The following is an 11,187-nucleotide window of genomic DNA, read 5'->3' on the forward strand; positions in this document are numbered from 1 at the left end:
CCCATACGGTTTTCTTTCCAGAAGCGTGGGGATAGATAGGTTCTGTCCATGCCTTAGCCTGACAGCAACAGCATAAATGTCATCTACTGTCAGGACAGTAACTTGGAACAAGAAGAGCTATGTCCATGGGAGTGAGGGTGTCTTCCACCGTCTGGACAGAGTTGTTTTCTCCCTGGAGAATTACACTGTTCACTGTAGGCATATCTTAGGTTTATGAGAGGTTGCACTTTTCACTTAGCTTCAGGGGCCTTCAGGTGGAGTTTTCCCACAGGGAATGAGAGGGTGGGAGGAAGTGTCCCCTTGTTCACTGGAATTGATATGGCCTTCCATATGCCTTCACTGGATGGCATGCCTTTAAGGAATGACCAGTGGTGACGAATAGTCTCTCTGCCAAGTTTGTGATATGCGAGTGTTTCATACAGTAACGGTGGGGCTCAGCTTCCCTGATTGGTTCTCAGTGTTCACAAGGCAAGTGAACTATCCAAGAGGGTCCACACTTCTGTGGTAGAGTCACATTGACCCCCTGGAGGTTCCATGATCTGTGGATAGGTTTTCATAAACCGCTAGAGGTCACACTACTCAGGGGGCATTTTCACCAGGGACTCCCACTCTCTCTGACGGCTCAGTCTCCACCATGATGCCTGCCCGCTACCCATGATTGTATTTCATAGGAACAGCAGGACTGAGTTATGCAACTGGGTCAGGGTGGGACTTATGCCATCAAGAGGCAATTTCTGGGATGATACAGAGAGGGTTAGAATCGTGGGCCCTGCACAAGGGTGACATTCAAATTTGTGAATTGTTCCCTATTTTAAAAAAGGGGGGGAGAGTTGTGCCTGGGTGGCTTAATCGGTTGAGCGTATGACTCTTCAACTTTTTTTTATTTTTTATTTTTTTTTTGCGAGACAGAGAGAGATAGAGTTCAAGCAGGGGAGGGGCAGAGAGAGAGGGAGACTTAGAATCCAAAGGAGGCTCCGGGTTCTGAGCTGTCAGCACAGAGCCCCACGCAGGGCTCAATCTCACGGATGAACTGTGAGATCATGACCTGAGCTGAACTTTGGCTTGCATGCACAGGTGCTCACTCTCTCCCTCTTAAAAAAAGAAAAAAGGCAATTTCACACTGTCAGTACCCTGTATTTACTATCTAGTTGGAGTCTGTAGGGTAAGGGGTGCTTACATTATCCACAGGGTATATAGCTCATTCTGCTAATAATTTATTTCCAGTATTTACTACATACTTACTTCATATTCCCAATTTCTTACAACAACCTGGTCATGTAGGGTCTAATAATATCCCCATTTTACAGATGGGGAAGTTGGGGCTCAACGAGGAAAATTCACTTGCTCTATGTCACAGACAAGAAGTAGCAAAGTTAGGGTTGCAACCCCCATCTGTGTCTTGTTGGTGGGAGTGTGGGATCACTAAAGTTGTTACAGACCTATTATTGTTGAAACTTTGCATTGTCTTTTTCTGAGGGGAGGTAGACAGTAAAGGTGTCAGTAAAGCTGATGGTGAAGGATGTGGTTTCAAATTGGATAGGTCTAAGTTTAAATCCTGACTCCAACACTTCCTGGCTGTAGGACTTTGACGGACTGATTTCCCCTCCGAGCCTCACCTTCTTAATCTGTAAGTGGGGATAACAATAGCAATTTCCCACTTTGGGATTTTGTGAGCATCAAATGACAAGATGCCCCAGACAATGCTTGGCCCAGTGCCTGGCACATCATGAGCGCTAGGAATTCGGGAGCTGTTATAATAACAATGATGGTGATTATTATTGCTGGACCACACTGCTCCCAGAGGGTTACGATATCCGTGGGGGAGCAGCACTGTCCGTAGGCAAGGTTACATAATTCCCCAGGGAGGTGATGCTTTCCCCGGGAGGCTCTGGTCTCTACAGAGGAAGAGGCTAGAGACTTCTGAGGCACAGGTTAGGGGACTGCTCTAATGCATCTAGGCACCCAGCAAAGGGTTGAAGCCCTAAGAAGCCAGAGTCACCCTCCTGGCCTTCCCACCCTGTGGCTTGTCTCTCCCTGCCCATTTTCTGTTTCAGTTTCTCTGAGCATCACCCCCACCCTGCAATATTCCCCTCCTTTGGTACCTCAAGAGTCTTCTCTGAAACTCTGTCTTCGGGCTGGGTCTGTGGATATTGCTTCTATTTGCCCTCTACCCTGCTGCCGGCTCCCGCTAGCCATCTGATCAGCGCTTATTTCCTGTTTCCTGAAGCCTCAGGCTCCATCCATCCCTCCCAGCTGCGGAGAACAGACTTAGCACTGCCCTACGCACTGGTCTTCATCCTTAAGCCCTACCTTCCTCTCTCCTGGCGACCCACCAGTGCCCCCTGGGAGCACATTTGTTCAGACTTTGGTCGCCCCCTCGCATCCTGGCCCACCTCCGGAACCCCCTGCCTTGGTGGTGGAGGTGGGGGTACCTCCGGCGCCGGCTGTGTCCCCAGGACAGCTGCAGCGTGGGGATGGAGTTGGGGGGGGGTGTGGGATGCTCCCAAATGCATTCTCTTTGGTCACTTCCTCCCCAGCTGGGATTGGGGCTATCTGGAAGGCCAAGACCCCATCCCGGAGGAGCGGAGGGCACAGCCGCCTCCCCATTTCCGATGCTGGGAAATGATTCCCACCCATTCCACCCCACCCCTGGACAGCTGCCCCCATTCAGGCTCAGGGCTGTGTGTGTGGGGGGGGGTGGGGGGGCAGGGTAAGGCCAGGGTGAGAAATGTGGTCTTGATCATCCTCCAAGGTCCTGACCCTGCCCCCCTGCAGTGAAGATTCTGCCCCCTCTCGAAAGGTCCATGCCTTTCAAAAGTTTTTGACCCCTTCCAGAGCCGCCCCCCCCCCCCCACACTTACAAGCTCCCAAAAGAAACTCTGGATTCCGCAGTGGGCAGGAGAGGAGGAGGGGCGACAGGTCACGAGCGCGGAGGACTTAAGTTATCTGCAGACTAGGAGCCTCGGAAAAGGGTCATGACCCCCAGGACCCTATCCCACCCCCACCCCCTCCTTCCTTCCTCCCCTGTCGCGCGGCCCCTTTAAGCCCAGAGCCGGCCGGTCCTCAGTGGCTGCGCGCCGGCGAGTGTGTGTGTGTATGTGTGTGCGTGCGTGCGCGCGCGTGTGTGTGTATGTGTGTGTGTGAGTGCGCGGGGAGGGGGCGGGCGCAGTGTCTCCATGGCGACGCGGCGGTGACGTCGCCGGCCGGGGGGCGTGGGCGTCCCGGCCCCGGAGTGCGATATTAACCCGGGAGGCGGCGGCGGGGAGGGGAGAGGCTCTGAGAGGCGAGGCCGGGTGAAGCGCCGAGGGCGGCCCGACGGGCGCGGGACGGGACGGGGCAGCGCGGGCGCCGGGAGCTGCGGCCCGGAGTCGGGGCGCCTAGCCCCGGGCCCCCCAGCATGAAGACCCCGGCGGACACAGGTGGGGGCGGGGGCAGCACGTGTGGGGGAGACTTGTTGCCCGGGGAAACCAGGCAGAGAAACTTTGGGGGGGGCTGAAGGGTTCCGGGGCAGCCGGAGTGATCCCCAGTTCTGGGGGGACCCCAAGCACTCGAGACCTGTTGCTTCTCGTGGCGCGAGCGAGGGGTGCTGCATGGGACCCCCAATTTCTGGGTCCGGGCGGAGTGGTGTGGGCGCTGCGAATCCTGGTCCTCTCCCTACTGGACTCCGAGAGCTGGGTTCTCCCCCACTCCCGGGATCACGGGGGTGGCGGGGTCCCTCCCCGCCGCTCTGTCACGTTGCACTCTGGGGGCCGGGACGTGTGCGGGGCGTGGGGGGGGGGCTGTCCACGGGGCCCGCTATTCCCGGTTCTGCGCTGCGCGGTCCGGCCCATGACCTTCACCGCGGCGCGTGCCCCGCACCGGCTTAGAGGGGATACGGGATGGTTTCTAGAAGGAGGGCGTGATTGGGGAGCCCAGGACTCGGGGTCCGGGCTGCGCCGCCCCTCCCCCGCCCGTCTCCGCCGGCTCCTCGCTCCCCCGCCCGCGCCGAGTCGCAAAGTTCCAAAGCGCAGCCCGAACGTTCGAAAAAGGAACTTTTTGTTTCCGACCTTAGAACGCGCGGCTTTAAGGTGGCTCCGGGGAGACCTGGGTACCCTCCTCCCGCGCGGCCGGGGCCCCGGGGTGGAGGAGGGTGGGGAAGGTGGGGGGGACGCGGAGGCTCCCCCTTCGCCCCCCCTCCCTCATCCAGCTCTTCTCTTTCAACCGGCCGTCTTTTCCCTCCGCCCCCCTCTTCCCCGCCAACTTGCTCCTCCTTAAGGGGCCAAGGTTCCCCTCCCCCCCCTGTCGGCGGGCGGGGGGCAGCGGGATTAACCCCCCTCCCACTCGGACTTTCCCCCCTCCCCTCCCCCGCCGCCCCCGGGCTCGCGCGGGCTGGACTTTGCGCCCGAGCGCGCTGGGGGGAGGGGTCCCAGCCGCCCCCTACCCGTCTACCCCGTCGGAATCCGGCCCGGGGCGGGGACGGGGGAGGGGGAAGGGGGCCGGGCGCCGCTGTTCAAACTTGTTTCCTTCCCCCGGCGGCGGCCGCGGCTAGGGCTCCTGTGTGCGGGTGTGTGCCCCGACCGGCCCACCCACCCCGCCCCCCCGCTCGGCGGGTGGGGGCGGCTCTTAAAGGGCTCCGAGCCGGGCTCCGGCGCCTGGGGATTGGGGCCGAGGAGGGGGGCAGGGGGGTGGGGCAGGGGTGCGGAGTGCTGTAGGGTCAGTCACGTGCGTCCCACATACTCTCTGGCTCCCACAGGCTCCAGGGCTGCTGGGCCTTGAGGGCAGCAAGAGCCTCTTCTCGCCCGAGGAGGGGGCCTAGGCGCCCAGACAACCCCGCCTCGTCTTCCCTCCCTGCTACGGGCCTTTGCCTGGTGGGACCGGCTGGGCCGCTCCCCTAACCCTGTCTTGGGGCCGAGCCGCGTGTGGGTTCTCCGCCTGGGGGAAGGGGCGGGGGCCTGGAATGGCCTCCCGATCGGTCCATCGGTGCGTCTGTCCGTCTGCACGCCCCTCCATCCGATCCTCCATCCCGGCCCCTCTCCTCTCTGCCGCGGCTGTTTCCCACTTCCTGTTTTCTTCCCGGCTCTGGCGCCACCGAGGGCTGCCTGGAGTGTGGGGGAGGTGGCAGGGCCCCCCAGGAGGTCGGCGTGTTCTTCCTCTACCACCACCACTCCCTTCCGACCCCCATAGTCTCTTTAAAAAAAAGTTTGGCCAGTCATGTGAATTTGGGGGGTGCCCAGGAGTTATGCCCCCCACCCCCCAGGTTTCCAGTCTGTCTAGGAGAATCTCTACCCCATCTCTGTGGGACCCAGGTGTGCCTTCTGGGTCCCTGCCATCCCAGCCCTTCCTGTCTGTCTGCTGCTACCTCTCCACCCTGTCTCAAAGTGTCTTGAGCCCCTCTCTCAGTGTCAGCTGCTTGCTCCTTCTATCACTGTCCCCCATGCTCCAGAGGTCCTCTCCCCCAAGCTTTCTTGGTGCAGGCCCGGTGGTTCCCTGTTTAAGCACGTGGACCCATACACAACACACACTCACACATGCTCCCCTTGCCCGTGCCTGGCTCCTGGCTCCAAGGCCTGGGGAACAGAGCCCCATTGAGACACCCTGACGTCACCCCCGCTCTTCTTCTCCCCCCAAAGCCAGGAACAGGCCCTCATGTATGCCATGTCCGAAGAGGAAAGCCTGGTAGGGGTGGTCCTGGGAGTGGGGAAGTCCCTGCCTGGGTTGGGATCCAGGGTCCTAGCCCCAGAGGGAGCTTGGTCAGGGAAGGGGGGGTTAATAAGGCAGCCTGGGACAGCCCCCGGAATGCAGCTTGAGGCCTTTCCAGAGCCCCCCACCTCCCTTCCGAGTTCCCTTTGTGTTGCATGTAGTCTCTCTCACTCCTCTTCTGCAAAGTTTATTTTTAGCCTCCTGCTCCCCCGCTCCCAGGACTGTCGCTGCACACACGTTGCCTGGTTACCGGGACAAGGAGGCTGGGGCGGGTGGGCTGGAAAGGGTGGCTTTAATTTGGGGGGAGGGTGAAAGTCAGTACACCCCCAACCCCAGACTAGTGTCTCAGGGGCTTTGCCCCCCACCCCCCCTTTTGGGTCTGAGAACCAGATTGGAGCTTAGGTAGGAGAAGCACGGAGCTTGGTGCTCTGAGTGGGGGGTAGGAGCATTTTGGAGGAGGTAGAGGGTACATGGAGCTAGTGATTTGGTCACTTGGGTTCTCAAGGGTCTCTGGCCCCTGAAGAAGACCCTGGGACCTGCATTCTCCAGCAGGCTGAGGATAATGGGATGAACACCTGGATTCCTAAGAGAGGAATGGGGCTATGGATGCTGCGATCTAAGGAAGGCATTGTCAGGGGCTGTCACTTCTGAATGGAGCAGGGGCTGTTGGTATAGGACTCTGGGTCTGTGACCAGCTGGAGGTCGTATCCTTGGAGCCCTGAGGGGCTTGTTTGAGGCTGGGATTTCTGAATGGGGCAGGGACTATGAGGGGAATGCTGGCCATCCCATTCTACCCAAGGCCAGGGCTCAGGAAGCTGGGTCGCTGTGGGGGATAGACTCAGCTCTGGATTTAGAAGAGGTGGTCCCTGTGGGAGTAGGAACTGCTGAACTCCTGTGTCCCCAAGGGGAAGTATCCCCTGTTGGATTCCAGACTGCAGTGGTGTCTTTGAGGGAGGCTCAGCATTGCCCTGGGCCTGGTTCGTACCTGCTTGAGCTGAGGCTTGAGCCGGGGCCAGGGGCCAGAGGCCAGAGGCTGACCAGTGCAGCCTGACTGTGACTTGGGACCCCGCCCATTTTAGTTGTCCACCTTGGCCTTCTCTCTCTGGTGGCACCAGGGCCCCTGCCCTGCCTCCCCCTCCTTCTCTTCTTCCCCTTCCCTCCTCCCACCCCTCCATTACCGGCTGCCTAGTGCTGAATTATTGATGGCCCCTGATTACCCGGGGGTTTGGGAAATGACAACAACCGCAGCCCCCCCCCATCGACCCCCCCCCAGGCTGCCCACCCCCTCCAGGGACCAGCCAGCCCACCACCAACCTCTACCCAAGGTTAATGCTGGGGGCGGGTAGGCAGGTGGGCAGGGAAGAAGCTGAGGATGAGAAGGCGGAAGGGGGAACGGGCTGTAGCATTGCTTGTTCAATCTGCAGGCCTGGGCTGGGGCCTTCCAGCCAGGTTGGGTCCATGTGCCTGGGTCTGGGGAGGGCAGTGCAGCACAGAGGGTCTAGGGCTTGTTGGGGGGGGGGGGCAGACAGTCTGGGTTTCACTCTCCAGGGAAGACAGAAGCCTCTGTGTGTGCAAGCGCTGACCTCATCGTCAACCAGCCACCCCACCCCACTCCTCCTGGTCCTTTTAAGAAAAAAAAAAAAAAAAAAAAAAAAAAAAATCATCAGGTCCTGGGGTGGGAGTAGGGCTCTGATACGTTTTGGGAGGGAGACAGTGTTATGTTCCCAGGAGGGGACTGGAACTGTGGGGTGGGTTGGGGGAGGGGTATAACTGGCCCTGAATGGGAGTGTGGGGGTTGAGGGGGGGCTCGCCCCAACCCGCTGGCCACGTGTGCCCCTTCCTGCCCCTCCCCCACTGGCAGCCCTGCCCGCCGGCCTGGCTTGGTGCCTGGCCCCCTGGCACTGGCCCCGGGACCCGCCGCCGACGGTTTCCTGTTTCTCCCGGTGTCGCTGGAGCAGGCTCCAGCTTCCCTTCCCCCCGGCTCCCGTCTAGCCCCCTTACACACAGACACACACTGTCTCCCTCTAACCCAGGTCCTGACTTGGCGGAGGGGAGACGGATTTCCCCATGTTGAGGGTGGGGTAGGAGGGTGGACCCCGGGAGGGGACCTGGAGCCCTGGACTCTGTGTCCTGACCCGGGGCCACTCCCCTGCCTCCTGTCCTCAGGGTTTGCCTTCCCAGATTGGGCCTACAAGCCAGAGTCGTCCCCTGGCTCGAGGCAGATCCAGCTGTGGCACTTTATCCTGGAGCTGCTGCGGAAGGAGGAATACCAGGGTGTCATCGCCTGGCAGGGGGACTACGGGGAATTCGTCATCAAGGACCCTGATGAGGTGGCTCGGCTCTGGGGCGTCCGCAAGTGCAAGCCCCAGATGAATTATGACAAGCTGAGCCGGGCCCTGCGGTGAGGAGGGCAGAGACCCCTGAGCAGACATGGATAGCCCCCGCTAGTTGGGGAACCCGTAACCCATGGGAATAGACTTTGGGTTTGATCCTTTGCCAAATCATAGCTGTGTGACCTTGGGCAAGTCTTAATCCTTCTCTGAGCCCATCTGTCGTGTAGAGGTGTCCTGCAGAGAGAATACAGTCCTGGGTGTGGCGTCTAGTTTGGCCCCAAGCCTGAGGGGAGAGCTAGTTTTCATTCCTTCCGGGCACTTGATTTCTCTTGTGTGGCCCAGGTTTCTTGGTCCCCCTTTGTGAGCAGCATGTAACGCATGTCAAGGAATGGGGTCTAGACTCTGGTCCTGTTGACTGATCATTCGATGGGTTTCTACATCCACAGCTATTATTACAACAAACGCATTCTGCACAAGACCAAGGGGAAACGGTTCACCTACAAGTTCAACTTCAACAAACTGGTGCTGGTTAATTACCCTTTCATCGATGTGGGGCTGGCTGGTGAGTAATGGGGCTGGTGGGCATGGGTTCAGAAGAAGCAGAGGGTCTGTGTGTATGTCCAGGCTGGGCCAAGGGCCTTGACACCACATCTCCCCTCTTCTGCCAGGGGGTGCGGTGCCCCAGAGCGCCCCACCAGTGCCATCGGGTGGCAGCCACTTCCGCTTCCCTCCCTCAACGCCCTCCGAGGTGCTGTCCCCCACCGAGGACCCCCGCTCACCACCGGCCTGCTCTTCATCCTCATCTTCCCTCTTCTCGGCTGTGGTGGCCCGACGCCTGGGTCGAGGCTCAGTCAGTGACTGTAGCGATGGCACGTCAGAGCTGGAAGAGCCACTGGGAGAGGACCCCCGGGCCCGACCGCCAGGCCCTCCAGAGCTGGGTGCCTTCCGCGGGCCCCCACTGGCACGCCTGCCCCATGACCCTGGCGTCTTCCGAGTCTACCCCCGGCCCCGGGGTGGCCCTGAGCCCCTGAGCCCCTTCCCTGTGTCGCCTCTGGCGGGGCCTGGCTCCCTACTGCCGCCTCAGCTCTCACCAGCTCTGCCCATGACGCCCACTCACCTGGCCTACACTCCCTCACCCACGCTGAGCCCTATGTACCCCAGTGGTGGTGGGGGCCCCAGTGGCTCAGGAGGAGGCTCCCACTTCTCCTTTAGCCCTGAGGACATGAAACGGTACCTGCAGGCCCACACCCAAAGCGTCTACAACTACCACCTCAGTCCCCGCGCCTTCCTGCACTACCCTGGGCTGGTGGTGCCCCAGCCCCAGCGCCCTGACAAGTGCCCGCTGCCGCCCATGGCACCGGAGACCCCACCGGTCCCCTCCTCAGCCTCGTCCTCCTCTTCCTCCTCCTCTTCCCCATTCAAGTTTAAGCTCCAGCCACCCCCGCTGGGACGCCGGCAGCGGGCAGCTGGGGAGAAGGCTCCAGCGGGTGCTGACAAGAGTGGTGGCATTGGCATTGGCGGCGGCTCAGGCGGGCTGGCGGAGGGGGCGGGGGCGCTGGCCCCACCGCCGCCACCACCACAGATCAAGGTGGAGCCCATCTCGGAAGGCGAGTCTGAGGAAGTGGAGGTGACTGACATCAGCGATGAGGATGAGGAAGATGGGGAGGTGTTCAAGACCCCTCGTGCCCCACCTGCGCCCCCCAAGCCCGAGCCCGGCGAGACACCTGGGGCAGCCCAGTGCATGCCCCTCAAGCTGCGCTTTAAGCGGCGCTGGAGTGAAGACTGTCGCTTGGAGGGGGGTGGGGGCCCCACTGGGGGCTTGGAGGATGAGGGTGAGGACAAGAAGGTGCGGGGGGAGGGGCCTGGGGAGGCCGGGGGGCCCCTCACCCCAAGGCGAGTGAGCTCTGACCTCCAGCACGCTACAGCCCAGCTCTCTCTGGAGCATCGAGATTCCTGAGGGCTGTGGGCAGGGGGCCCTGTTCCCCCCACCTCCCATGCTTCTTTTGCTGCCTTAACCCCCCCCCCCCCAAGCCCCGGAGGTAAGGACAGCTCTCTGGTGTCTTCCCTGCCTCCTCCCCTTTCCTGCCCCATGTTTTGTATAAAACTTTTAATTTCTTTTTTTTAATGGTGAGGGTGGGTGGGTGTCCAGGGCTGGGGGCTTTCCCCTATCTGTGGGTTTCTAAGCTCCAGGCAAAGTGGTGGGGGGGGGGTAGGGTGGGGGGAGTTGAGGGGGCCACCTCCATTCTGGGGAATTTATATTTGAACTGAGGCTCCAGCCTCAATGCCCAGGAACGTTTTTTATTACAATCGCTTAGGAAGTAAAAGCCTTGTCTCCCTCCCTGTTCTCTGCCTCCTGTCCCTGTCCCTCTCCACTCTCGTCCATCCTCAGTCCTGATCCTGCCTTCCCTGCCCCTCCAGGGGCCCTGAGTGCCTGGGTTTCTCATACCCCACAGGGTTGCAGCAGGGGAGGGAGGGACATTTTATGATGAACCAAAAATTCCATGTTGGGGGGGTGGGGGGCAGAGGAGGGGGAGGGGTGCCGCCCATAGGCCACAAATCTCTACAAGTGCCTGCTATCCCTCTCCCACTCCTCCCCCCTCATTCCAGCACTGGTCCAACCCCTTCACCCCCAGCTGCTCCTAGGACTAGCCCATAGGCAGGCGGGTGGGGGGGGGGGTGGGAAGGGGGTGCCCTGAAACCAAACTGGAAGCCCCCTCTGCCTCCTAGCTGGGGCCCCTGGGGTGGGGGTCTGTGGTCAAGCCTTATTCTGTATTGGGGACAGTGGGTGGGGGGGGGGGAAGTTGGGGGGCTGCTGGAGAATGTATTCAAAACAATAAAACTTTGGACCTTTGGATGTGGTGATCTGTCCTGGGTGTTGGGTACAACAACTAAAAGGTCACATACAGCCTTTGTTTGATTCTGAAAGACAGGAACCTAGATTGGCTCTCCAACGTGTCTATGGCCAGAAGGTCTGACCCTATCTGAATGGGTCAAATCGAGGCCTGGAAAATGATCTGACCTCAGGGGCATATAACCCCCAGGACCTGATGATAAACGTCTCAGGCATACTCTTGCCCTCTGACAGCTCCCCTATTCTGTGGGGATCCACTTATCCTTGGAAGCGCTTTAGATTCCACCACCCTATTGTCCTTTTCTGATCACCTGAAACGCCTTT

At 60.1% G+C, this 11,187-nt stretch overlaps 1 protein-coding gene and 1 non-coding gene across 2 annotated transcripts; both read left to right on the plus strand.

Moving 5' to 3' along the window:
• The first annotated feature begins 704 nt into the window (after positions 1 to 704).
• LOC115503632 lies at positions 705 to 814 on the plus strand. The gene has a single exon (XR_003965463.1). It is a non-coding gene; the product is annotated as a U6 spliceosomal RNA (small nuclear RNA).
• A 2,474-nt stretch (positions 815 to 3,288) lies between these two features.
• On the plus strand, positions 3,289 to 10,807 carry ERF (ETS2 repressor factor). The gene is made up of 4 exons (XM_030297153.1): positions 3,289 to 3,419; positions 7,846 to 8,080; positions 8,459 to 8,574; positions 8,681 to 10,807. Exons 1-4 carry the CDS (start codon positions 3,398 to 3,400, stop codon positions 9,967 to 9,969), a joined length of 1,662 nt encoding a protein of 553 aa, XP_030153013.1. The 5' UTR covers positions 3,289 to 3,397; the 3' UTR covers positions 9,970 to 10,807.
• Positions 10,808 to 11,187: the final 380 nt, after the last annotated feature.

This window comes from Lynx canadensis, chromosome E2 (assembly GCF_007474595.2).
Source record: "Lynx canadensis isolate LIC74 chromosome E2, mLynCan4.pri.v2, whole genome shotgun sequence".
In the NCBI taxonomy this organism is placed as follows: Eukaryota; Metazoa; Chordata; class Mammalia; order Carnivora; family Felidae; genus Lynx; species Lynx canadensis.